Below are 27,430 nucleotides of genomic sequence, written 5' to 3' on the forward strand. Positions count from 1 at the left end.
CAGAGCAAAGGAAGAGAATCTAAAGCATTAGCAATATTTGAAAATATTGATAAATTTTTGAAAAATAAACCAACTATTCTTCAAACGACCCTTTTAAGAAAATGAAAACGTGAGGCAGAGTGGGAGCAGATATTTTCAATACATGTAAGTGACAAAGTGCTTGTATTCAGGATAGAGTATACTGAAGTACTCCTACAATCAATAAGAGTCAGACAACACAAAAGAAACATGGGAAAAAGACTTGAACAAGCACTTCCTAAAAAAAGATAGCCAAAGGCTATCACGTGAAAATGTGCTTACCCTCAACTTCATTTGAAAATTCAAACCAGAGGTAATGACTAAAATTAAAAAGTTCTAGCTTGGTCATGGAACAACTGAAAACTATGTGATACTGCTGGTAGAATATTAAATTGGCAGTTTTAGAAACAGCTTGTTATTATTTACTGAATTCAAACGCACCCAACCTCAGGATCCCACAGTTCCACTCCTACCTATACACTCAACAGATAAATGAAATGTTGATACACAAGTATGTTAATTATGTCACCTAATAGCCCAAAACTTGGAAACAACCCCAAAGCCTGCCAAGAGAAGTAAAGATAATTGGTGGTATAATCACACCTTGGACAACTGTGAAGAAATGAAAAATAATTTACTGGTACATCCAAGAATAGGGATGAAAGTCACAAATGACACTGTAAGAAGCCAGTAGCAAAATAATACATACTCCGACTTATTTACATCAAGTTATTTAAAAGATACTTTTCTGGGAGTGCTTTCACTTCTCAGATCAAAGTTTTACATTTTCCCCATACGCTATTGGCCAGAAATGGTATCGCGAGAGAGAAGAAAGGTGGTTTGGCTGGAAAGAAACCAGCCGCAAAACAAGTCAGGGCTAGGGTAGAGCCATCTTTCGGGCGCAAGGGCCGGGGTCCCCGCGAGCCAGGAAGAAGAGACGGCGCCGTCAGCGATGCTGCCGCGGGCAGCGGCGTTACCTACGACTTCCGGCCCAAGGGGCGGGACCGCGCGGCTCCCCCACCGTCGCCCAAGACCGACAAGCAAGACTGGTCCACTCCAAGAAAAGGGGCGGGACTGATGGGCGGAGTCTCTCCAATCAGCGGGAAAGGATGTGTGCGACGCAACGGAGAGCAGCGAATGAGGCCCCGCGCACAAGCCTGCCGGGCCAATCGGGTGGACGGGCGAGTGGGCAGGCACGGGGAGTGCGGCCCCGAGGAGCCGAGCGGCATGGCGGGCGGGGCCCGGGAGGTGCTCACCCTGCAGTTGGGACACTTTGCCGGATTCGTGGGCGCGCACTGGTGGAACCAGCAGGTGAGGTATCCCGGCGGCTGCCCCGGCTGAGCTCTTCGGGATCTCCAGTCCCCACTCCCGGCCTGCGCCTCTCCCTACCTCTGAGTCCTGTCCGCCCCTTGCGCCTCCCCAGGATGCTGCGTTGGGCTGCCCGACAGATGCCAAGGAGCCACCGGGAGAGCTGTGCCCCGACGTCCTGTACCGGACGGGCCGGACACTGCACGGTCAGGAGACCTACACGCCGCGACTCATCCTCATGGATCTGAAGGGTGAGGCGGGGGCAGAGGTCAGCAGATGTTCAGGTTTCTCCTTTCGCGTGCAGATTCTCTAGCGTCCGTTTGAGATCAGTGATGAGCCACGGGCAGAGCGAATCACAGTTTGCCAACACCCGAAGGGGACAGGAAAGCCATTTATTCCGCTCACTCAAGAGCCACCACTGGGATGGTCTATTTGTCCCTGAAGACAGCGTGATGTTGAACTGCGGCACTCCTGTAAAACCGCTACGTGGAAATTTTGCCCCAGGTCCCACGGCTAATGACTGAGCTGGGAATAGAAGAATATGATCTAGATTCTCTAACTCCTAGAGAAGGGTCCCTTGTCCACCACCACCCCTCCCCCAACTCGTGTAGATTAAGAAAGCTTGGAGGAGCCAAAGTAAGTGCTGGATGGATGATGACAGCAAGTTGTCACTGAAGCAAAGGTGGTTTAGAGAGACATCCTTGGTTTGACCTGACTTTTCTTGTTCTCTCTATGCAGGCAGTCTGAGCTCCCTAAAACAGGAAGGTGGACTCTACAGGGACAAACAGCTAGATGCTGCAATAGCATGGTGTGTATTTGCCACGCATGGAGCGGTGGAGGATATGTGCTGAGAAAGCTGGAGCAGTCAGGGAAACTGTCACTATGTTCAACCTCCACTCTCTTTCAGGGAGGGGAAGCTCACCACACACAAAGAAGAGCTCTATCCCAGGAATCCCTATCTCCATGACTTTCTGAGTGCAGAGGTGAGGGTCTCTGCCCTAAAATTTCAACTTGGGTACAACCAGTCTGTTAAAATTGCTTCCCAGAGAAAAAAGACGCCTTTAATCATTTTAAATGCCTTAGAATGATATTTTGAGGAAAAGCACTTGTTTTCTTAAGCACTGTGATTATGTGAATAGAAAGGAGGCTGTGGGGTCTGGCCAAAAAGTCCAGACAGGGTAGATCAACTCTTGCTCCTAGATTGCATGGGACTAAATTAGATTTTTCCTTATCCCTCCCAGGGAGTGCTGAGTGGTGAGGGTGTCTGGAGGGTCAAAGCCATTCCCAATAGCAAAGGTGAGACTTTCTCAGCTACTGCTGGCTGGGGGAACTGGGCAGCCAGGAACATGGAGAAAGGTACAGTTCCTCTGCTTTTTCTTCAGGTCTTCCACCACTCACCACAGCCATAAATTCAAAACCACTCATCCCCACAGAAGGCAGCATCAGAGTCTGGTCAGATTTCCTCAGAGTCCATCTCCATCCCCGGAGCATCTGTATGATTCACAAGTACAACCATGATGGGTATGTGGGCCCCAGAAGCTGTGTGGCAGGAAACTTGGGTCCTAGACAAGGCTTTTGAGGCCATCTTCTCTACCTTCCCCCAAAACAAGAGAGATCTGGGAGTGAAGGGGAAAAGGGATCCCATAGGTCCTGGGTTGTGTTTATGTGTGGCAGGGAAGCAGGTCGGCTGGAGGCTTTTGGCCAAGGGGAGAATGTCCTGAAGGAACCTGGCTATCTGGAAGAACTGGAGGACAGGCTACACTTCTACGTGGAGGAGTGTGACTACCTGCAGGTAGCTGTGTGGCAAGGTGGACTAAGCAGGGTAGAAATGCTCTCATCCTACTTTCGCACCCTTGGTCATGTATTTCTCTCCAGGGCTTCCAGATTCTGTGTGACCTGCACAATGGCTTCTCTGGGGTAGGTGCTAAGGCCTCCGAGTTGCTACAAGACGAGTATTCAGGGAGGGGAATAATAGCCTGGGGCCTGCTCCCTGGTCCCTACAGTCGTGAGGTAAGTGGAACTTGGGGGTGGGGGAGTGGGTGGGTGGAAATAGCCTCAGAGGGGAGAGGGGGAAATGAGGGAATGATGCCCCAGTGAGAAAACTACCTAAGGCAAACCATTTCTTTCATCAGGAGCCCCAGAAAAATATCTATCGTCTGTTAAACACAGCGTTCGGGCTGGTGCACCTGACTGCTCACAGCTCTCTCGTCTGCCCCTTATCCCTGAATGGAAGCCTGGGCCTGCGGCCTGAGCCACCTGTCAGCTTCCCTCATCTGCACTATGACGTAAGGCCAATGCTCTCGTACAGCTAGCCTGCCACAGGGCACCCAGTCACACTCCCCAAATGTTAATGGTTCTGTGGCTGAAGCCTGAGCTTGGACCCAGCTATGAGGTGGCCTCTTACAGCCTACTGTGCCTATGCTTGGCCAGCCTTGTCCCCAACACACCCCTGCTTCTTTCCGATGCACCAGTTACTATTCTGCATCCACATTCTCTCTTCCAGGCCCAAAAGTCCAAATATTCCTCTCGGTATGTATCCCCTTTCCAGGCCAGTCTGCCTTTCCACTGCAGTGCCATCCTGGCTACAGCCCTGGACACAGTCACCGTTCCTTATCGCCTACGTTCCTCTCCAGTTTCCATGGTTCATCTGGCTGATATGCTGAGCTGCTCTGGAAGAAAGGTAGGAAGCATCGTGAGGAGGAAAGTCAGAACTGAGAACAAGCTTGGTAACATGATTTCTTCTTTACCTTTAGATGGTGACAGCAGGAGCGACCATGCCCTTCCCCTTGACTGCAGGCCAGTCTCTTCCGGATATACTGGTTCAGCTTGGGGGAGCCCCCCCATGGACCCCGCTGTCTGCATGTGGGGACCCATTTGGAACACACTGCTTTGCCCAATCAGTGGTATTGAGGGGAATAGACAGAGCATACCACACCAGGTGAGCACTGTAGCTCCTTGGGAACTTGTCAGATTTTTTGTTCCATGTCCTTTTTCCTGTATGCCTCTCGGCATTCTAATGGCACTGTGCCTCCCTTTCTCTCACCCTGCACTACTTTAAAAAAAAAGCCTCTGAACATCCCGATTCCCCTGATATTCAGGAATGTCAGAATTCTTGGTTTCTTACTCATGCTGTCACAGAGTAAAGGTGATTTTGGCTTTGTTTTGGCAGTCAGCTCACCCCAGGGACACCTCTGCCCTCCCCACTCCATGCATGTGCCACTGGAGAAGAAGTCCTGGCGCAGTATTTACAACAGCAGCAGCCAAGAGCCATGAGGTCAGTATAAAGCTTGCTCCTGCCCTTCTTCCAGACCTCAGACCTCCCTGGACGTTTCTGCTCACTCAGCTTCCATTCTCTTGCCCCCATAGTTCTTCCCATCTGCTGCTGACTCCCTGCAGGGTGGTTCCTCCCTACCCTCACCTCTTCTCCTCAAGTCTCAGCCAGAAGGGCTTAATTCTGGATGGTCCCTCCACTGGGCCAGGTATGTAGGAGGTGAAGAAAACCAAGCATGGAAGAGATTTTACCATCTCCCTGGGTTAAAGGTACTTAAAATGTTCACAGTTAAACATTCTTTTATTTATCCTGTGGCTCCTGAGAGGCGTGTTCTTTCATCCTCTGGAGTAGTGGTGTAGTAAGGGACAGTACACAAAATTTGCAGAGTTTGCTTTATAGTCAAGTGTAGCAAGGGCCCAGACTTCCCTATCTGCATGACTCTAGGGTACAATAACAATCCATTCCCAGGTTTCCTTTTTCTTTCTCTCCACAGCAGTGGAGAGCATCCCAGTGTTTGGGACCCTCTGCTCCTCTTCATCTCTGCACCAGACCCTGGGAGGCTTGGCCAAGGAACTCTCTAAACTCGACCTGCGGCGCTGGGCCAGCTTCATGGCTGCAGGAGTGGAACAGGATGACCTAGAGGAGATGCTACAGGAGCTACACAGCCTGGCCCAGTGCTACCAGGATGGCAACAGCCTGACCGACTAAAGTTCCAAGAGGAAAAAAAGAGCTCGTTTCCAATAAAAACTGCTGGATATAGGACCTCAGTGTCTTGGAGCAGAGCAACTCAGTATCCAGGGTTCACTACAACAACATTTATTACATTTATTACACTTACATTTGACAAAAAAGGTAGAGAAAGGAGCTGTGCCCCACTCCCACAGTGCTATTTACAAAGTAGATTTGTAAGGTTTTCATAAAAGACCTTGAATGACATAGGATGGCAGAGCTCCTGGGCCCTACTCCAACCCCAGCCTGACCTTGTCCTTCGGCCCTCCAGCTCTATGAACTGAACCCAAGGGTTGTACAAATAAGATACAGCACCATCTCCCTCAACATCAGGGTGCCATGTCAGCTTTAGACAAGTGCAGGTAATCCCCACACATGCCGAGAATCTCACTCGTCCAGCTCCTCCTCAGACAGAAGGTCCCCACGGTCAGAAAGCTGGTCTGTATTGCTGGTGCTCGTTGCGTCATCCTCATCCTCAGAGCTGGCCTCACAGGCTGTGTGGAAGAGCTGCATAAGTTCTCGAAAACGGTGGGAAACCTAGGAGTAGAGGAGGGCTGCTTTCACTGTTCCTAAATTAGAACCATTTTAACACTAAGCACTATATACCAACTTGAACATGCTGCTTTTTATTTCTTCCACATGCCAAGACTGGAGGATTGTGTCCTCATAGAAAGGAGACTCAAGAAGCTATTTTGCCCAAAGTCACACAATAACCAAAAGCAAAACTGGAAAGGAACCTGTGGGGCTTCGACCTCTAAATTTCTCTCAAGACTTTCCTTAGGGCAGAGCTTTACAATAACATTTAGAATCTTTCCGTCCCTTACTTGGCCACTCTTGCCCACTCCTTCCCCCACTTACCTCGGCAGGGGTCTTATTTCCCAGCTCTTGGGAGATAATGCTAAAGGTTTGTGGCTGGGCTCCTTGCTCCTGGCACATGGTAAGAATCACACGGTCAGCTTCCCTGTAACCAAAATATAATCAATGCTAAGGAGCCACAAGGATATGTTCCATGCTTCTTCCAAACACTCACCATCCATCCTACCTACCTTGTCCACAGGACAACCTTTTCTCCAGTGGAGCTGACCTTGCTGTTGTTGGCACACACCGTAGCTTCTGTGGCCTTTGGCTGCTGCTCCCCCTCTGGACTTTTGCCTTGTATTCCACTGTCTTTAGCCAACCCCCCTCTAGAGGCCTTGGGAGAAACCTCTGAGGTGTCAATTCCTAATGAAGAAGATTCATAGGCAGGGGACATCCTGTTTGCTTTCTTCATCTCAGTGCTACTTGACAGCCACTTCTCTTCAGTATTGGGTTTTGCAGACACCTGTATTCTTCCTAAGTCTCTGGTTCTTAAGGAAACAGGACTTAGGGAAGAAGCAGAGACTTCAACAGTTCCAGGCAATTTCTCAGTTTCTGAAGCACTCCAGACAAGTCTTAAAGTCTCTGACTCATCCACCACTGCTTTATGACTGTCCCTCTCTTTTTGAAGTTTGGGGGATGACCTAGGGCAGGAGACAACCTCAGGCCCAGCCTTGTTTCTTCCAACAGGGTATAGTACAGCTCCAGTTTGGGGGAAAAGCTGAGGAGCCTCTGGAGAGCAAGGTGGCAGGCCAGCCAGGAGGAGTGGATCTGTACGAGTCACTTCTTGAGGGGACAGCAAAGGGCTTCCCTCTGCCAATCCTGCTTAGGAGGAAAATAAGGATCTAAGTGTATGGCCAGGATCAAAATGCACCTAAGGACTACAAATTACCACAGGGTCACTCTGGTGAGCTACTGGGACAAAATCATAATTTAAAAGGGGGTGGGGTTGTGTGGCAAAAGTCACTTGCAAAGATAAAAAGTCCTACAGCCAAAGCTGAGTGTAGCTGAGATTTTACAATGTAAATTACAGAGAGCTCGTGGTTAAAGGAAGGGGCTTTAGGAATGGGAACACAGGAGAACACTGAATTACAGAGACTTCATAGCACTTTTTCAAGAGGACTGAGGCCACAGAGAACAAAAGTAAGGATGGACAGGAAAAAGTTCCCTATTGGTCTATTAATGAAAGGGGTGGTATGTCCACCCCTAAAAAAGACTACTATTTATCCTGCTTGAAGTATGTGAGAATGAGAAAGGGAGGAGGAGGCTGGGTTGGCCTGGGAAACTAGAAAAGGCAGTCATAGATCACTCACCTGCAACAGGGGTCTCTCCCTTTCTGGTGGTCCTGCCTGTCCTGCTCTGTGTTGCCTCAACGTTCTCCCGCTCCTCTGATGCTTCTTCCTCCACCACATCCTTGCGCTGCCCAGCTTCCTTAGTCCCAAGCATAGGACTGGCCTCTCGGTGGGGGCTGCTGCTCACCAACTCATGGAGCTCCTTGCTCTTACAGGATTTGCTGTCACAGACCTGCAGGAATGGCTTTGTGGGTCAAAGGTCTCCTGACCTATATCTCAGGGGCCCACCAAAAGAAAAGCCCTGCCAACCAACAAGTATTCCTGCTCCAAACATTTCTAATGGCACAGAATAGAATAATGGATTCTGCCACTCATTCCTGAACTCAGCACTGAATTTTTGCTGTCAATCAACCCTACCCTAGAAAACCAGTATTACCTTTAGGGGGCTGTATTCCTGACACAAGTATATTAGGATTTAAAAAAAAAAATCTAAGAGGGAAGAATTTGAGCTAGTTGTTTTTTTCCAACTCCAAAGCTTTACCCACAAGATTCTCTTTAAAGAACAAACTCCATTCAGATATTTTTTAAAAGATTCTATTTATTTTACACACACACACACTCCAACATACACACTTACATGTGTGTATACTGCATTTTATATATGCATAATTTTTTTTAGAAATTCAGTAAAGTACAAATCTGTGGTAAGAAACAATCCCTGAATAGTAAGGCCTAGAGGTGGCCCGGGCAACTGTGATAACCCTGTATAGTTTCTGCCTCACCTTGCTGCTACAGTGGCTACAATTTCTTCTTTTGCTCTTCTTCAGCTTGGAATCAGGACCTCCCTCACGGCAGGAACAGGCGCAGTCTTTGGCCCCATCTGGCCACTCAGCCTCCTAGGAAATATCTGGGTTTAGTTAGCTAACAAACATTTTTGGTACCAAGTGAGGGAGCCAAGTTATAAACCATTAAAACAAATCCCACCCAGCCTTAATGATTTCTCTTTTTGTATGTGCCATCCATCTAGTCACAGTGCCTGGGGAAATCAATGGCCCAACCTAGATCAAAGCCTATTATGAATCCCTGAAACAATCCCTAAATGACCAAGACTGACATATCCCAACTGTCCAGAAGTTTCAAGAAAATTTAATGCAATCTGAGGCAATTGGAGAGCTCCACCATGAGATACAATCTACTCACTTGTCTGTCTTTGTTTCTCTCTCCCTGTGCTTTGAGTTCTCCCCCTCTCTTCTAAGCCCCTTGAGAGAGCACTGTGAACGTATGGAAGGCTCAACCAATGACAAGCTCTGTTTAATAAACCCAAGACATGATATTATTATCCTCATTAATGATGAAGAAACTGAAACAAAGAGAGGTTAAATAATTTGCCCAAGGTCATTCAGCCATTAAGCAGTTTCTCCCCAGGAAAGAGTAAAGACACGTAGTAAAGAGACATGGATTCAAGAGAGGACCTTGTGAAGAATAGGACAGAGCAGACTCAGTGTACCCTCTGGAGCTAGATTACCAGGTATCTTAGCATTGCCACCTATCGCTCGGAGTTTAAAGAGAAAAGGGGAAAGGGGAAATAATTCCTTCTGGTGAGGCAGTGCTGGGATCTCTTCCACAACTTCACTAATCTTCCCATGGTCTCTGCATACTCCATAGCAGCCTGCCTTTAGTTCCTGCTCTGATTATCTCAGATTCCATCAACCCAAACTTTGGATCATACTACACCACAGAAACATTTAGATAGAAAAGTCAAGACTTGGTTTATGACAAATGGACAATCCCCAACAAATAATCCAGCATACCTTATCATGATTTTGAACCCCAATCTCTTTTTTTCTCTTGTTCTTTGAGGCTGTGGGTATCTTGGGAGGTTCCTCTTCCTCTTCCACATCAGGCAATGCCACTTCTTCAAAGCCATCAAACTGGGGAGGAGTTGGTGGCACTTAACACAGACTCTGGACTGGTAGCCCTCCCACACGAGGCCTTCCCACTTCAGAACCTCCCTACAGCCTCAAGGTCTATACCTCATATTCTTTCTCCTCAGTCCAATTGATCTCTTCAAAGTCACCCATCCGGCTCGCTGATGGGCGCAGATGGTCAAAGAAGATGGAGAACTCATCCTGCAGGTGGTCATGGCCCTTAAGGAGCTGCCACATCTGTGTCTTAAGCTGTGGAGAGCAACAGAAGGAAAGATAAAGGCTCCAGAGCCTCTCTAGGCAGCCATTCCAACCCAATCTCATACACTTCCAAGTTTTGCTTTCCTTATCAACTAGGAGACACACTGAAGCCTTTCTTTGATAGCTAAGAATTTTAAAACATCTCTTTCCTTGCTTGACAGCAGGGGAAGGGTATTAATAATGGGTTTGACTCCTAATGGTAACACTCCACTTCTGCCCTACCGCTCTCCAGCTAGGGCACTAATGCAAGCCCTGCTCTCTCAGGGACCCATGGTCTCCTCCTTTAATTGTCCCTTCCAGGCACTGATGGCATTTCTAAACCTGTGAATGAGTCAGGCTCCAGTTTCAGGTGGCAACTCTTCCCTAACCCAATGCTTCAGACTTTAGGGTACCCTAAGTAGTCCTAGACTTCCTAATCTCAAGAAAGTCCAAAGTGCCCCAGGGACAAGAGAATATGCAAAAAGGCAGGGGAAGGGAGAAGCAAAGGGCTTAAAGCCCAAACAACAATGGAAAGAAAGCAAGATAGGAAAAATTACCTCAGTGATCTCCTGGGGCAAGCAGTCTGCACAACCTTGTAGGACCTTGATAATCTTCTGGTGGTGTGAGGGGTTCTCAGCAAAGCAAATCTCCAATTGCCGAAGGAATTTGCGACTCTTCTCAAAAGCCTGCTGTTCCTCAAACTTCCAGACAGGAAAGAGGACAAAAGAGAAGTCACCTATACAACTAGAGCAGGACTTGATTCTAAAACAATGTGCTGAGGGGTGTGGGGAGTGAAGTGGGGGTGAGGCAGGGCATGGACAACAGGGCTCTAGTGTACAACTGTGAGATCCTATTTAAGGCCCTAGCATCCCTCAACCATCGGCCACTGGGGGCTACCAACCCAAGATAACGAATATGTTACTGAAGGATTCTGAGAGATGTGCATATCACAGGTTGTTTCTTCTTTCATGGATTGTGAAATCATACACAAACTCCTATAGCACTTCATAGATTACAAAGAATTTTGACATAAACACTCATTTTGTCATAATAATAGGAGAGGATTGGCATGATAATCATCCTATTACCATTTACCTGCACAGACAATCAAAATAATCTCATTATACCCCTTATCCCTGATTCTATCTGTCATGACAAGAAGCCAAGAATTACTTGGACAATTCTTATGTTTAGACTCTTGTTCCCCAACATTTCAAATGTCACCTCACTACCCTAACCACTCCAATACCCCAGGTCCCTCACCCACCTTACCTATAACTCTCTATTCCTCTTTCCTGCTTTATTTTTCTATAAAGCATTAGGATTATAAAGGATTATCAACTACATATTTTAATTATTTATTAACTGACTATCGCTGTAAGAATTAAGCTCCATGAGGGCAGGGATTTTAAGTTTTTTTTTTTTAAGATTTATTTATTTCTCTCCCCCCACACACCCCTGTTGTCTGCTCTCTGTGTCCATTCCCTGTGTGTTCTTCTGTGTCTGCTTGTATTCTCATTAGGCATCTCCAGGAACCAATCCTGGGACCTTCCAGAGTGGGAGAGAGAGGTGATCATTCTCTTGCGCCACCTCAGATCCCTGTTCTGCTATGTCTTTTATTGCCTCTCCTCTGTGTCTCTTGTTGCGTCATCTTGCTGTACCAGCTCTCCGCGTGGGCTGGCACTCCTGTGCAGGGTGGCACTCCCATGTGGGCCAGCACTCCACATGGGCCAGCTTTCCTTCACCAGGAGGCCCTGGGCATTGAACCCTGGACCTCCTATATGGTAGAGGGAAGCCCAGTTGGTTGAGCCACATCCGTTTCCCTAAGTCTTTTTAATTGCTCCATTCCCAGCATCTAGATTTTGGCCTGATACACAATAGGTATTCAACAAATATTTGTTGAATGAATGCCTGTTTTACAACAGTGAGGAGGAGAGGACAGATGACTTGCCTAAGGTCTTCATTGCAACTCAAGGTAAAACTGCCTTACATTCCACATGTACAGAAAATATGAGAACAGGGGATAGAAGATTATCCCTAAATAAGAAGGAGGCTCTTATCACCTTGGGCTAGGGGAAGGCTATCTGTCTGGAAGCAGCTGAGAGGTTGGGACACTCTGATTCAACCCCGTTCAATCCCAGTCTTGCTCTGACCCAGGAATCCTAGTGTACTGTTTTGGCCCATCCTACTTACTAATCCACAGGCAAGAGCTTGCTCTGGCAATAGGAAAGCAGCAAAGTCTCTCAACAGCTGAGGCCAATCTCGGAGCAGAGTTCGCAGGCTTCTGTAGAGATCCACAGCTGTCTGCTTCTGGGTACTTGACTCAAATTCATAGATAACTTGGAGGAAGTCCTCATACTTGCCAGGGTTATGTTGTAGGGCTTCTCGTACCTACACAGGAAAATGTTCAATCATCAATACCCTGTCTTTGGGCGCCAAGTATCCTTCAGAGGCTACTCCTCTGACAGATCTTAAGTCCTTACTGTTAATGAAAGACACAGCAATGAGCTGTGTCTGGTAGTAGGCAGCCAGAAATCCTTCATTTTTCAGAGAACAAAGCCCTGCTCACAACCAGGTAATGCTTTTCTCTAGGTCACAGCCCTTATCATCCATTCCTTATTTCTGCCTGATATTGAATTAGATAAGGAGTGCTTTGTACAAGTATTTCAGCATGGTGTCATTTAAGGGTAAATAATATATAAATAAATAATGTAAATAAAATCTTAGGAGAGAAGAAAAAGCCATGACTATGTCTGCTAGTACTCCATTTTCCTGGGGCAGGGTGGGGAGATAAAGGAAACAGCTGGTTAGCAACAGAATAGGACACTAACCAGGACAATTACCGGGAACAGGATGCTTCATGTCTTTGAAGATCAACGTAATTGCTGAGACGGACTCTTTGGCCAGTGCACCACACATCTTTCTTCTCTAGCTAAGGGCCTGGTAAAGGTCCTAGAAAGCTACCTAGAGAAGTCACAACCTCCCAGAGATGATGGTGGCACCACCCTGCCCCAAACTCTAGGCAATAGAGAGGTGATGCTAGGGTAATCAACAATAAACCTGCTTATGACTGAACTCTGTGTCTCCTTGTGGTTCTCACAAGAGATCTTTGGTAATTCTAGCAGAACTAACGAGGCATGTAATGCCTGTTTAGAGCAGAAAACAGCATTTTTTTCTTTAAAACTCTTCCTTAGGGGAGCGGATGTGGCTCAAGCAGTTGAGCACCTGCCTCTCACACAGAAGTTACCAGGTTCAGTTCCTGGTATCTCCTGGACAAAAAAAAAAAAAAAAAGAAACAAACAACAAGCAAAACAAATGATAAAACCAACTCAGGGAAGTTGATGCAGCTCAGCAGTTGAGCACTGGCTTCCCACATATGGGGTCCTGGGATCAATCCCCAGCACCAGTACTTAAAAAAAAAAAAACAAAAAAAAAACAAAAAACCCTTCCTTAGAGGAGAAGCAGCCTCATTAATAGGGACTTACAGTAACAGGAAGCAGCATTTGCCTACCCTGGTCAGATAAGCCTGGGCAAAGGCCAAGTCCTTCTGTTCCCTGAGTGGATCCCGCTCGAGAATATCTTCATCATATAGCAACAGCAGCTTAGAGGTGTCCTTGCTGGCCCGGGCTCGACTCCCCCGCTTGTTGCGAGCTCGATGATTGTTCCGACCCTTTCCAGCAGCTTTGGTGCCCTCTCCTTGGAGCACATGTGAAAAAGATTGTTTTTCTGTCCCTGCAACACCTACTCCTCCCATCCCGCCACATCCAAATCATATTCAATGTTATGGAGCAACTCAGGAGAAAAGTTGTTGGAACAATGGTATGAGGCAAGTTTGTCTCTGTCAAGTCAGCTCCAAGCAGGGTCTGCAAGATAACTACATCAGTGGAGATGACAATGACATAATGAGCTACTAAATACTGAGAAAGAAAGTGGAAAGAGTGGGTATGGCCTTATGTTGGGCTCCCAAAAGGGTGGGGAATAAGCTGTTGTTTTTTCTTTAAATGTACCTCTTAGCCTCGTATGTGATAGATGAGGTGAGAAACAGTATTAACTTGGATGACCCCTATACAAATCTAGCAGCTGATGAGAATCAAATTAAAAATCTATGAGCATCTCTTTTCTGCAAACGTACCAGATTAGACATATGAATTGGGAAAGGGAGGCTGCAGGGAAGAGCCAGAGGCTTTCCTGTGGAACTCTTCCATACCGGTTTGCAAGCTAGCCACTGTGAATGGTCTGTCTAGACATGGAAGCTACGTGAGACCAACCCCTCGGGGCAGGCCTGCCAAACTCACCTGGTGGGGTTCTGTTGAGCTCCACTTCGGGAATAGTTTGGGGTGAGGTAAAAGTGGAAGGGGGCTTTTCAGCAGGGTCTCCAACTACTTCATCAGTTATTCCATCCTCTTTCTGCAGGCTTTCCATCCCTTCTGCTTCCTCTTCCTCTTCTTCCTCTGGCTCAGAGTTTTCCTCCTGGGAGTTTTCTTCCTCAGACTCACCTTCCTGACTCATACGCCTTTCAGATGCGAGCCAAGTCAGTTTCTCCATTGTTTCCTGCAAACCCCCCCCCAAGAGTGCTTATAATGGCTCAGACAGTGCCAACTGCGCAGACTTGGAAGGAACAGAGGCTAAACAGTGGGGAGTCCGCCACAACTATCAAAAGCCTGACTCCCTGGGTTATAGAATTACAGGGATGGGGGAATGCAGCAGAAAGGGAGAAGATAAATTCTGAAAAAGTACCCCCTCTATCCCGAAAATTGTCCTTTGACACACACATACTTATGATCTACTTTTATAGGCATTTAAAGTGTACTCAGGTGACTCAATCTATATTTTAAATGAGTTTATGTCAAATACCATTAGGAAATAAAATTTCATCCTTTTCTACGACTCCGCTAAACTCCCTGCAAAGTTACATCCCTAATACATTGAAACATCAAATAAAAAAATAATTTTAGGACCATCTATAGTGCAGTAAGACTGGCGTATCGTATCAATACATTAAACTACAGGATGAGAAAATATTGGAGAATATTCCTCAACTCTCACCTGCAGTTCTGGAACAGAAAGCACAGACTCCTCAGAGGCTGATGACATCTCATCTTCCTCATCTTGGGTAAGGTCGTCAAAGTCCTCTTCTTCCTCTTCCTCTGGCCCGTCCTTCTCTCCTCCAGTTTCTGGCCCAGCAGGGGTCCCTACTGACTGACCATCAACACTGGATGCATCTTCAGGCTTCCCTAAGGGACTGCTAAGCATCTTCTCAGGATCAGTGGAGGATGACGCCTTCTTTGGGGATCCTTTGCTCACATCTGTTCCTGAGTGTCCTTCACAGGGAGGATCCTGAGAAGCTGAAGAGGTTTTAGTTGGCTGATTCCTCCCCTCTTCCTTTTGTAAGACTGTCTGTTTCTTTACCTCTCTAGCTCCGCCTGATCCCTCATTTGAAGAACCAGTGTCCAACTCCACAGACTGTTCTTCTTTAACTTCATCACCACCGTCCTGCTTGGGGGACCCACTGGAGATTTCCTCTCTAGAGTCTTCAGGCTCCATTTTGACAATTTGCATTAAATCCCCAGGTGAAGGGTTCAGAGATTCCTGGAAGCCCAGAGACAGAGCTTGCATCCCCTCTTCTGTTTTCACAGTAGTCCAGCCAGAGACACTGTTGTCTGACAATTCTTCCTGGTACCTCCTATCTGCTGGTGGAAGCCCTGGGCTGTGTTCCTCTTTCGGGAAGACAGCAGTACAGAGAGGAGATATTTCCTGGGGTTCCAATTTGGGTTCTATGCCTTGAAAGTCACTTTTCCCTTCAGTCAAAGGACAAGCAATATCCACACTGACATGGGCTTTATCTTCAGGGGTAGATGCTACAGGAAGATTCACAGAGTTGCCAGAAACAATTAAAGGTGGGATGGAGGAGGCCACAAGGGGCTGGTTCAAAGGACAGGGGAAGGGAGTAGGGTTAACCAAGAGGGTGGTGATGGGAATGGCTTGAGAACTCTGGGCCACCGTTGCATTGACAGGCTGGATCATGTTACAGCTGCTGCCGAGACTCACCACGTTCACAGTGGCGGCAGGAACAGTGAAGATAACAGGTGCAGGGTGTATGAGGGGGGCAGGTTTCAGATAGGGAGTAGCCTTGGCCCCCTTTCTCTTTGGGGGTCTCCATTTCACACATAGTTTTCGAAACTTAGAAGGGGCAAGTGAGGGCAGCATTACCTTGGGAGCAGAGGCAGGAGAGAGCAGGGCCTGGGACTCAGAAAGAGAGCAGCTGGTTCTAGCCTCAGGGGAAATAGTAGGCAGTGCCACAGGAGACTCAAAACTATCACCCCCCGTGACGCCCAGTGGTGAGACACTTGGCACTGTCTGTAAGACGGTAGCTGGTTGGATCAGGGGAGGAATCCGGACCATTATTTTGCTTGGAGGGGCTTCTGATTGAGTTGACCTGGTGGGAGTTTTCCCAGAGTTGGAGCTAGGCTGGAGAGATGGGCTGGGTCGGATAAGGAGGGGTTTCAGGACTGATGACCGCTTCTGTCTCCAAGCCTTCCTGGAAAAACGGTTGGCAACTGGCTTTAGTTTCAGGACTACACCTTTTGGCAAGAGCAGTGGATACTGAACTTCACTGCTGAATTCCGAGCTGCCTTTCTCTAGTCCTGGCTCAGACTTGATCTCAGTTGCTCCAGCCACATTTCCTACCTCCCGAGCACCAACAGCAATGTTTCGCAGTTCCTCCTGGATGGATGGCAAACTGGCCTGTTGGGAAAAAGAACACTCAGATCCATCACGTCAGAATTTAGGAAACAGAATATGCCTTTCTAGACTTGAGGGAACTTTCCGAGACAGCCTGAAGACATCTTTCCAAGAGGAATTTTTCTGTACAATATAAAATTTCTACTAGGACTTTGTACCAATTATACATTTAAGAGACTCTTCTCTGAATTTCCTTTAGGAAGTTTTCAATTTGCCCAATACTTCTAAAACATTGTAGAATCCCTTGGGTGGGTGGGTGGGGGGATGGAGAGGAAAAGCAGGAGAAGGAGAGTGAATGAGGAAGACTTAAGTCCAAGTTCTACAACTAAAGCACTGGAGGCTTAAGGCAGTCCGGGACACTTTTGCCAGGGTTTTCAGTGACCATTTGCCCCTATGCACTTTGAAGAGAGCTGTACCTTTAACCAGAATGGGAGCCGGTGTTCTTCTCTTTCTATAGGTGGCTTCCACTGATGTGGCTGGATCTCTTCACAGCACTTTAACAAGATGGGCAGCTGTTTGGTCTTCTTGTAAAACTGAGCATGAAGAAATACAGAATGTTTCTTTCCAGAAACATGTCTTCTCTCAGGCTTGGGTAGGGGTGGGAGGCAGGCAGCAGACTGATACAAGCACTCACACACACACACAACCATGTTGTCCTATGCACACATAGATAAATACAAATATATACAATGCACATGCAGAATGCTTCTGCATTTCAAATTAAATAAGAATCTATAATTCATCAAGATTTTATAATTACACAATATCTTCTGTCTCCATTCTGGTCACCAGGAAGGGAGAACTTTAGTCACAAAGAAAAGGAAGCAGATGGTTAGAGTAATTTTATACGATAGGTCACCTTTTTTGTTTGTTTGTTTGTTTTGTTTAAGGTACGAGGGCCAAGGATTAAACCCAGAACCTTCTAACTGGGAAGCTGGCCTTCAACCACTGAGCTACATCAGCTCCAAGTTGTTGGGTTTTTTTTCCTTTCATTTGTTAGCTTGTTATTTGCTCTTTTTTGTTTTTTAGGAGGCACCAGAAATTGAACCTGGGATGTTCCATGTGGGAAGTAGGCACTCAACTGAGCCAAATCTGTTCCCCTAATAGTTCACTTTTAAGAGTAAATGAAGTAAATGATGAGGGGAACTGAATTTATAATCTTGACAACAAGCATTCCTTCATTCAACATTTGTTACTGCCCTCTACTGTGCCACTAGCTTAGCATATAGACAAGAAAAGCAATCCCTACTCTCAAGGAGCTTCCAGACTAGTGAGAGAGAGGGTCAAATTGGCCCATAATGATACTCTGCATTAAAAAGTACAAATACGAGGATAAAAATGGCACACAACTTGAACTTGAACAAAGATTTTTTTGGAATGGGTACAACTACAGATGAATCTTAATGGAAGAGAGAGAATTTGCTACATGAGGCAGGTGAGGGCAGAGTATACATCCTATGTAAAAGCATGGAGATGTTTAAGGAACCAGAAAGAGATTAGTTTGGCTAGAGCTTAAGGAATATGAGGAGACTTAAGGAAACAAAGTCAGAGGTAGACTGTGCCATGCTCAGCAGTATGAACTTTACCCTGAAGAATATGATAAAGATGGCTTTGGCAGCACGTGAAGGACAAAATAAATGGGGCTAGAATTAGAGACACCAGTTCGAAAACTACTGAATTAATCCTGGTTTGACAAAGGCTGAACTAAAGCAGTTGGCAAAAGAGAAAGAAAACTGAGGACTTGGTGACTGCCAGTATATAGTGGAACTCAAGCATGAGGAATCAAGGATAAATCCTAGTTTGTGGGCTAAAAAAATGGCCAGACAGTGAGGTCACATGCAGAGAAAGAAATCACAGAAGGATAGGGAGTATGTGGTTAGTGGTGGTGGCAGTGGCAACAATTAGAGGACATGGAGAGGAGACATAAGTTCAGTCTGAGGCAAATGATGCTTGAGGAGCCAGTGAGGCAACCAAGCTGAGAATTCCTTTACACAGTTAGTTAAACTAAGCTGGTGCTAAGGAGAGAAATTTGGACTGAAGATACAAATTTATAATCAGGAGACAGATGGTACTGAAAATCATGGATTTTGCTACCACACACTGAGAAGACACTGTAGAGCATTGACATTTATGGAGGAAGAGCTCCTAAGGTAGGAATTCTGGTATCACAGAATCAAAGAGAATTGAGAGTCTGCAGAAGGAATGAATGAACTATAGCAGCAACTGTGATGTTGTTTAGGATAAAAACAGAAAAACATCCATTGGATAAGGCAATTGGGAAATCAGAAATTTTTGTAGGGGTTAAAGAGGTAAGGATAAATTTACTGTTAAAACAAGCAGTTAAACATATCCATTTGGCTTTGATCCCTCTTGAAATCCAATGAAAACGAGAAAGGAATATTTTTAGGAATGTTATGGACTGATGTGCAATACCTAACCCCCAGATCTTCAAATGTGAATTTATTTGTAAATATGGTCTTGGAAGATGTTATCAGTTAAGACGAAGGCAACCTGGATTAAGGCAGGCCCTATAATCCAATATGACTAGTGTCCTTACAAGAAGAGGAAATCTGAGCACAGACACGGAGTTAAAGACAGAGATAGACAGAAGGTCACATGATGGAGGGAGGCTTTGAGTTATGCTATCACATGCCAAGGAATGCCACAGATTACAAGCCACCCAACAGAGGCCAGGGGAGAGGCACAGAACAGTTTCTCCCCTTTAAGAAGAGTCATGGCCCTGCTGAAACCTATATGTGGTCTCAAGCCTTCTGAACCATGAGACAATAAATTTCTGTTGTTTAAGCCAACTAGCTTGTGGTACTTTGTTATAGTAGTCCTGGCAAACTAAGACTAGGCAAAAACCTACAAGAACCAAGAGAATGTGAGTAAAGACAAAATCAACAAAACTTTGAAGAGCATATGGATGACTAGTAACTGACTGCAGAATGCAGAGAACTGAACCCCAAGTGGAAAAAGTTAAGGGCCAACTAAATTTATATATCAGAACCAGGAGAAGACTATCAAACAAGATACCTTTATAAGTGGGGGTGAAACGGAAATTAAAAACAGGTACAAGCCTTCTCTTCGGCAGCACATATACTAAAATTATATTGGAACGATACAGAGAAGATTCACATGGCACAAGGATGACATGCAAATTTGTGAAGTGTTTCATATTTTTTTAAAAATCAGGTACAAATGGGGAGCGGATGTAGCTCAGTGGTTGAGTGCCTGCTTTATATGAACAAGGCCCAGGGTTCAATCCTTGATAAATCCCAAAAACAAAACAAAACCCAAAAAATCTCAAACAAAAAAACAGGTACAAATGAAATTAAAAACAGGTAAAGAGAGGGAAGTGATGTGGCTCAACTGATTGGGCTCCCATCTACCATATGAGAGGCCCTAGATTCGCTTTCCAGGGCCTCCATGTGAAGGCAAGTTGGCCTGCGCCCATGGAGATCTGATGGCCTGTGCCCACAGAGAGCTGGTGCAGCAAGATGATGCAACAAAGGGAGACAAGCAGACACAGAAGAACACACAGTGAATGGACACGGAGAGCAGACAGCAAGCAAGCGGCAAGGTGGGAGGAATAAATAAATAAAAAATAAATCCTTAAAAAAAACCAAACAGATAAAGAGGAGGACAAATTGCAAATCTGTAGAAGAGGCAGTTAGACCCGCAAATTCCCTGTAACTTTTGGTGCAGCCAGGTGACAGCTAATCCTCTTCCTCTGGTAGGAGTCAAGGCATTATTTGCTGGACTGAGACTACCAGGTATAGGTGAGGACAGAAGTACTATATGCTGATAAAACACAGAGTATTCTAGACTTCCTCCTCCCCTACTTCCCTTCATGTCCTCTGCCATCTACCATTTAAAAAATTCAACAACAAAAAAGCTATTAAATGAAAAGTATGATAGAAAAATAAAGAACTCAACTTGGCAGAAGATTTAGAAGAAAAAGGTGAGATAATATCCCAGAAAGTACAACAAAAGGCAAAATAATGGAAAAAGAAGACAGACAAGATCAAAATCCAGTCTGGGAAGTCCAACATCTGACCATTACACACTGTAGAATTCTCGAGAAACCAGAACAAATGAAGGGGAGGAAATGATCAGTACATAGTCCTGAAAATCTCCCCAAACCAGAACGTATGAGTTTCCAGAGTAAAAAGATTACTAAATGCCTAGCAAAATGGATGACACTAGACCTATGCTATGGTAAACTATCAAATTTCAAAACACTGGTGGGGGTCCCAGACCCCCCCTCCAAGTCCTCAGCACATAGCTGCCTGCATGACCTATATGTAAGTTAAAGGTTAACAACCTGGGAAGCAGACTTGGCCCAATGGATAGGGCGTCTGTCTACCACATGGGAGGTCCGCAGTTCAAACTCCAGGCCTCCTTGACCCGTGTGGAGCTGGCCCATGCGCAATGCTGATGCATGCAAGGAGTGCCCTGCCATGCAGGGGTGTCCCCCCTGTAGGGGAGCCCCATGTGCAAGGAGTGCGCCTCGTAAGGAGAGCCACCCAGTGCGAAAAGAAAGTGCAGCCTGCCCAAGAATGGCGCCACACATGCACTGAAAGCTGATGCAACAAGAAGAAACACAGATTCCCGGTGCCGCTGATAAGGATAGAAGTGGTCACAGAAGAACACACAGTGAATGGACACAGAGAGCAGACAACTGGGGGGAGGAACGGCAGAGAAATAAATAAAAAATAAATCTTCAAAAAAAAGGAAAAAGGTTAACAACCCTCCTCAGAAGGAGAGAATGTATTAGATAGTATCATAAACTATAATCTTTTCAAAACAGTGAACGTCCTTGGTAAATATGCTTCCTACGAATGTAGTGAAAACATCACCAGATCCCATATGTATGCTTGATGTGACCCTAGAAGAAACTCTGTTCTCATACCCTATGGAATGTCCTTGCTCTGAAACCCCTTATATCACCCCTCATTTTGCAATCTCCTTGAGGAGCGCTATCTTCATTCTCTGAACTACTGCCATCAGAAAGCCTCTTCTTCAGTCCTAATAAAGCTTATGCCTAACTCAGTGCCAGGTGTGTTCTTTAGTCTTGTAGTCGCACCAAGTCGTGTCCTTCAGGAAGTGGGCTGGAACAACTGGAGACAAAGAAAAGATCCTACATGCTGCTAGAGGAGGGAAAAATACGTATCATACAAAGGTACAAGAGTCTAAAAGGCATCAAATTTCTCAATAGCAGAACTAGGAGCTAGGAAGAAACTGGAGTGAAGCCTAAAAAATTCTAAAAATGATTTCCAGCTTAAAATTCTAGGCACAGTGAAGGGTGAAGGTAAAAGAGAGATGTTGTTTTGCCTCTTTATTTTGAAACTATTATATCTTCACAGAAAGTTGCAAAAATAGTACAGAAAGGTCCTGTGTATCCTTTACCCAGTTTCCCCCAATGCTAACACATTATGTAATTATAATGCAATATCAGAAGCACGAAATTGAAGTTAGTACAAACCACCAATATCATGAACAGAGAGTTTAAACGTAAAGATATGCTTCTCAGGTACTCTTTCTCAGAATGCTACTAGGATGTGCTCCATTAAAGCAAGGACATAAAACAAAGAGGATGTATGGGATCCAGGAAACACGGGAATCGAATACAAGTTAGAGAGGCAAAAGGGATCCCCTGGATAATGTTAAAGAAAAAGTCCAAGGAAACAACAGGGCAGTAAGCTGAAAAACACATTTCAAGTAGTACAGACTCAGAGGGCTCAGGGAGAAACTTCTTCAGAAAAATGAAAATGAGAGAACATCTAAAATATTTGAACACACTGAAAGGAAATTTACAAAACTGAAGTAAAGAAGTAAAGTTTAGTGTTGAACTGGTGATAATTATATAATATCCTCCAACCCCACCTCTAGCAAAAAAAAAAAAAATCAATTATTAACTCCAGGACAAAATTTTTTCAGTAAGAAAGGCAAAGTAATCATGATACATTACATGGCTTAACTGTAAGGAGTATTTACGTAGTTCTTAAAATGCTTATACTGTAAACCCTGAATATGATCTAACCAAAATTGTGATATGATTATAATGGGAAGATGGAGAAGAGAAAACATTCCACATGGGGTGGCAGTAAGTGAGTGAAGAGGGAGCTAAATCCTCACCTTCCATGGTTTAGGGTTAACACATAAGGCCTAAATAAGCATGTTATTTAGTTTGGAGGTAAATGTATTCCCCCTTTAGCAGGAAATGGGGAGAAGAACACTGGTTTTCACAGCAAGCCTCACAGAACCATTTGACTTTGTTTAACTGTACAAGGTTATACATGTGTAACTGTATAACTTTGATCAAAAGATCGAACTTAAACAAAGAAAAGAAGAACATTATGGGAAACGGACATGGCTCAACTAATAGAGCGTCTGTCTACCATATGGAGGGTCCAGGGTTTGATCCCCAGGGTCTCCTGACCCGTATGATGAGCTGGCCCATGCACAATGCTGCCATGCACAAGGAGTGTCATGCCATGCAAGGGTGCCCCTGCGTAGGGGTGCCCCACATGCAAGGAGTGTGCCCTGCAAGGAGAGTCGCTCCACGTGAAAAAAGCGCAGCCTGCCCAAGAGAGCTGACACAGCAAGATAATGCAACAAAAAAGAGATGCAGCTTCCCAGTGCTGCCAGATAATGCAAGCAGACATAGAAGAACACATAGTGAATGGACACAGAGAGCAGACAACAGGGGGAGGGGGAAGGGGAGAGAAACAAATAAAATAAATCTTAAAAAAAAAAAAAGGAGAAAGTTGTAAGTGGAGTGTTGTCTACCCTTTCAAGAAGATTAGAGTGAAAGAGAGAATGTACAGCTAAAGGGAAACATGGATGTAAGAAATATTTTAAATTGGAGCAGAACTGAACAATTTTTATTTAGGGGAAATATCCAAAGGCGAGAAAGAGCCTAAGATGCACTAGAAGAATATAAAGTATCAATGTACCTGCACAGGCAAAAGGGGAATGCATCTAGTATACAAGAAAAAGGAAGGTCACCTTTGTTACTGAGACTATAAGGGGGGAAAACTGGGTGTAAACAGGCTCAGTGCCCAGGTGGAGCATGCCGGAAGTACTCACTTTAATGATGTTGTCAGGAGCTCTGTTCATGTTGAGGTTCTTGATTCTCACTGTCAGCTGGTGGGCAGTCTTGCAGGTTAGAAGGTATGTGCTGATTAAAGGCTTAGGAAATTCAGTCCCTTCAAAGTGCTTCAGTCCTAAAGCTAACAAACTATAAAAAAAGGAATAATGAAAAGAATGAAACTAAATCTCACTTCACAGTCCTTTCTTCCAAACATCCTCCATAGACTAACTCAAAAATTTTACAACCCAATTTTTCTACATCTACTCTTGCACAAGTCAATGGCTATCAAAAGAAAATTTCAGACATTTCATGTGTCCTACTATGTGATAATAGTAAGTACTGTGTGGGTTACAAACATGAATAAAACTCAATCAGGAATTCACAATTAAGTTGCAAAAGGGAAAACTAGGTATAGATCACTAACAAATGTCAAACATAATATGTTTTATATTAGTAATATAAATTAAGTCTAAAGGCAATAATAAAATGGAAGGAGAATAATTCTAATAAAATATATAATATGAATAATAGGTATCATGTTAGACATAACATATCAGCACCATCCAAATGTAACATATTCAATTATGGTCATATATGCACATATTTCCTGATGGCAGTTTAGTAATAAATATCAGAACCATAAATATATTTATAACCTAAAGGATAAACTCAAAAGATTTTAAAAGCTCTATATAATAAAGATCCTGGTGAAACATCAGTTAGAATAGCAAAATAAAAAAAAGAGATGGCCAAGAAAAGGAACACCAAAAGGTCATTAAACATTGCTTCAAAAGACAATATAGTCAAAAAAGAACAATGTTACAGCATTGAAACACAATTTCAATAGGGTGGTACATCAAAAAATAAAATACAAAATTTCATTGAATTTCATAGGAATCATGTAAAAAATGCAGAGGGGAAAAAAACCCTTTGTCATGGAGTGGTAGGATAATGAATAAAAAATTTTTCCTTTGAAAAATTTCTTTTCACAGTATTATAAGATTGGTTTTACAAAAATTAAAGCCAGAAAACAAGTTAAAATGTATCTAAAATGTACCTGCCATCCCCCAAAAGAGCAATATCTGGCCCTGCTGGAACAAGCATACTCTGTAGAACTCTATCTAATATCCTTTTCTTTTCAGCTTTTGTATCCATGACTTACTGTAAGTGCCTTATTTCCCAAAGCACCTTGAGAAAAAGAACTATATCTTCTCCCTCACGTAGTTAACACCTACTTGTCCTCAGCCTTGGTGAAGAAGATCTTATTCTGGGGATTCTTGGCCTTCAGGGAACACACAGGAAGTAGCTCTGGGTACATGAAAACCTTGCTTGTGGCCAGGATCCATGCCACTTGCTTTGGCAAACAGGGAAATTCATTGGCTATAAGAAAAAAAGGAATTCTAGAATAAAAGAAGGCTTCTGAACCCATTTCTGCATTTATTTAGAGCCACATTTTTCTAACTTGATGTTGTCTCACCACCCTTCCCCCTCTGAAAAAAAGTTTCCACAATCATTTTCAACCTCACAGATCCCTAAAGGGAGTTCCATTCAATGCCAATACAAGTTGACTCTCTTATCTTTTCCTATGTGAAACCAACACACTAAGTAGCACAAACACTTAAAAAGCATCTAGCCTGCCACATTAGTGTATGCTCCAAAAATTTTCTCTCTCCTTCCCTCTTTAAATCACTGAAGGATAAGTGACCTTCAACAATGCTTTCTTTCTTCCAGGGTAAAACTCCAAGTTCCTTCATCCTCCTCACAAATCTGGTTTTCCACATTTTATTTTATTTCTTATCTAACTTTTACTAAGTTCTCCCAGATTTCTCCTAAGGTTTGGAAGGAAAACACATAAAAGGAATGAGACAATTCAGTCTCATTCTTTTCAGTCTTCTTGACTAAGTCTCTCAATTCAGGCACCTGCCTTTCTAGAGACAAGCACTATTTTTCCTCTCCCCTTGCCCCTCCTCCCCACCCTGCTGTTTTTGCTGTCTGTGTCCATTCGCTGTGTGATCTTCTGTATCTATTTCTCTTTTTGTCTTCTTTTCTCATCTTTCTCCTCTAGGATTCACCATGATTTGATCCTGGGGACCTCTGATGTGGAGGGAGGTTCCTGGTCACTTGCACCACCTCAGTTCCTGGTGTCTATTGTGCCTCACCTCAACTCTCCCCTTTGTCTCTCTTTTGTTACATCACCATCTTGCTGCATGACTGACTTACACAGGCACTGGCTCACTGTGAGAGCACTCGGCTTGCTGTGCTGACACTCGGCACACTGCGCAGCACTGGCTTGCTGCATGGGCACGGGTACTCAGCTCCCTGCACAGGCACTTTTTTTCTTTTTTTTTTTACCAGGAGGTCCCAAGGATCAAACCCAGGTCCTCCCATATGGTAGGTGGAAGCCCAATCACTTGAGTCACAACGGATAGGGAGCCCACCTATCACATGTGAGGTCCAAGGTTCAAATCCAGGGCCTCCTGACCCATGTGGTGAGCTAGTCCACGCGCAGTACTGATGCGCACAAGGAGTGCCGTGCCATACAGGGTGTCCCCCGTGTAGGGGAGCCCCACGCGTAAGGAGTGCACCCTGTAAGGAGAGCCGCTCAGCATGTAAAAAGTACAGCCTGCCCAGGAATGGCGCTGCACACACGGAGAGCTGACATAAAAAAAAAACGAGACACAGATTCCGGGTGCTGCTGACAAGAATACAAGTGGGCACAGAAGAACAGACAGCGAATAGACACAGAGAGCAGACAACTAGGGGGGGGGTGGGAGGGGAAGGAGAGAGAAATAAATAAAAAAATCTTAAAAAAAAAAAAGTATATTGTGAAGAGATATATTGACTGTGAATTTAAAAAACAAACAAACATGGGACTAGATGTATAAGTTGTTACTATGGTTTGTGTTAAATTAGGTTTTCAATATTTATTAAAGTAATTTGGGATCAGTGTCTATAACATAATGCACTTGAATTTAACTATAAAAGAGTCCGGGATTTAAAATGAAATCCAAAGACAAACCAAAATTCAGAACAAACCACAACTAGTTTTATACCAAGAAAGAAATCAGAAGCAAATATCTGGTTTAAGGGAAAAGCAAACAAAATTAAATATTTTCTTAAAAAGTACTAACCCAATGCAAGGTAGAAACCAAACCTGCAAACTTTAAAACACTGAACCCAACAAAAGTATAGCATCTCTAATTTGTGCCTAATACCAAAATCAACATTTCATTCAAAATGGAGATACTGCCTCCACTGGGAAATAAAATGAGTAGATCCTAATGAAGAAGAGAGTAAAAATCTCAGCATAACCAGACTTTCCCACTTGACTTTCTTCTTTTCCATACCCCTAGATTATCTTGATCTCACTGCTAACACTTACTCTCTCAAGCCTATCTAAAGTCCAGTTCTTAGCACTAAGTCCCACACCACTCCTGTCCACTGCCTCTACCCATTACCTAAACTCCAGTATTGTCATGTAATTCCAGAACTTAGATCAGTGAAAGGGAAGAGAAATGAGAGAAGGAAAAAACTGCAAAATCCTGCCTTTTCCATCCTTAGGAAATCTTTCTATGGGAGAAGCCTCCCATCTCTCACTACAAAAACAAAAGTTGGGGAAGCAGCTGTGACTCAATCAGTTGGGCTCCTGTCTACCCAGGCTCACCCACACACCACGGAGAGCTGCCAGCCTGCAAGTTCTGTGGAAAGCTGACTCAGCAAGTGACGCAACAAAAAGGGAGACAAGTAAAAACAGAAAAGCATGCAGCGAATGGACACAGAGAGCAGACAACAAGCAAGCCGCAAGTGGGCAGGGGGGGAATAAATAAAAATAAATACAGACACACAGACGAAATGCACAGCAAATGGACACAGAAGAGCAGACAACAAGCAAGCTGCAAGGGGTGGGGCGAATAAAAAAATTTTTAAAAAGGACACTAAAAACAAAAGTTGA

General features: G+C 44.6%; 2 protein-coding genes and 1 non-coding gene across 10 annotated transcripts in view; 2 read left to right on the forward strand and 1 right to left on the reverse strand.

The window, feature by feature from the left end:
• The first annotated feature begins 1,080 nt into the window (after window positions 1–1,080).
• On the forward strand, window positions 1,081–5,359 carry MSTO1 (misato mitochondrial distribution and morphology regulator 1). Of its 2 annotated transcripts, none has more exons than XM_004448596.4 (14): window positions 1,081–1,329; window positions 1,442–1,577; window positions 2,065–2,134; window positions 2,234–2,309; window positions 2,568–2,622; window positions 2,709–2,847; window positions 3,001–3,118; window positions 3,202–3,336; window positions 3,459–3,611; window positions 3,875–4,006; window positions 4,080–4,264; window positions 4,496–4,600; window positions 4,693–4,805; window positions 5,091–5,359. In XM_004448596.4, exons 1-14 carry the CDS (start codon window positions 1,096–1,098, stop codon window positions 5,303–5,305), a joined length of 1,866 nt encoding a protein of 621 aa, XP_004448653.2. In that variant the 5' UTR covers window positions 1,081–1,095; the 3' UTR covers window positions 5,306–5,359. The 2 variants fall into 2 exon arrangements, with proteins under 2 accessions (XP_004448653.2, XP_004448654.2); XM_004448597.4 differs by having other exon boundaries at window positions 5,094–5,359.
• A 33-nt stretch (window positions 5,360–5,392) lies between these two features.
• Window positions 5,393–27,430, reverse strand: part of GON4L (gon-4 like) — a 111,033-nt gene continuing 88,995 nt past the window's right edge. For 3 of the 7 annotated variants that reach the window (XM_058309849.2, XM_058309847.2, XM_058309851.2), the window contains 15 exons: window positions 24,714–24,858; window positions 23,475–23,625; window positions 16,796–16,912; window positions 14,685–16,382; window positions 13,934–14,189; window positions 13,150–13,334; window positions 11,832–12,029; window positions 10,196–10,339; window positions 9,507–9,650; window positions 9,285–9,404; window positions 8,256–8,369; window positions 7,495–7,705; window positions 6,373–7,003; window positions 6,185–6,287; window positions 5,393–5,863 (listed from right to left, as the gene is read on the reverse strand). In XM_058309849.2, the coding sequence (XP_058165832.1) occupies window positions 5,714–5,863; window positions 6,185–6,287; window positions 6,373–7,003; window positions 7,495–7,705; window positions 8,256–8,369; window positions 9,285–9,404; window positions 9,507–9,650; window positions 10,196–10,339; window positions 11,832–12,029; window positions 13,150–13,334; window positions 13,934–14,189; window positions 14,685–16,382; window positions 16,796–16,912; window positions 23,475–23,625; window positions 24,714–24,858 (4,367 nt within the window). In that variant the 3' untranslated portion in view covers window positions 5,393–5,713. Of the gene's footprint in view, window positions 5,864–6,184; window positions 6,288–6,372; window positions 7,007–7,494; window positions 7,706–8,255; window positions 8,370–8,565; window positions 8,781–9,284; window positions 9,405–9,506; window positions 9,651–10,195; window positions 10,340–11,831; window positions 12,030–13,149; window positions 13,335–13,933; window positions 14,190–14,684; window positions 16,383–16,795; window positions 16,913–23,474; window positions 23,626–24,713; window positions 24,859–27,430 lie in introns of those variants that run through there. The other 4 variants (XM_058309848.2, XM_058309846.2, XM_058309850.2 and 1 more) reach the window with 2 other exon arrangements.
• LOC111766854 (U6 spliceosomal RNA) lies at window positions 19,460–19,563 on the forward strand. Its single transcript, XR_002798805.1, has one exon. It is a non-coding gene; the product is annotated as a U6 spliceosomal RNA (small nuclear RNA).

Source organism: Dasypus novemcinctus, chromosome 13 (assembly GCF_030445035.2).
Source record: "Dasypus novemcinctus isolate mDasNov1 chromosome 13, mDasNov1.1.hap2, whole genome shotgun sequence".
NCBI lineage: Eukaryota > Metazoa > Chordata > Mammalia > Cingulata > Dasypodidae > Dasypus > Dasypus novemcinctus.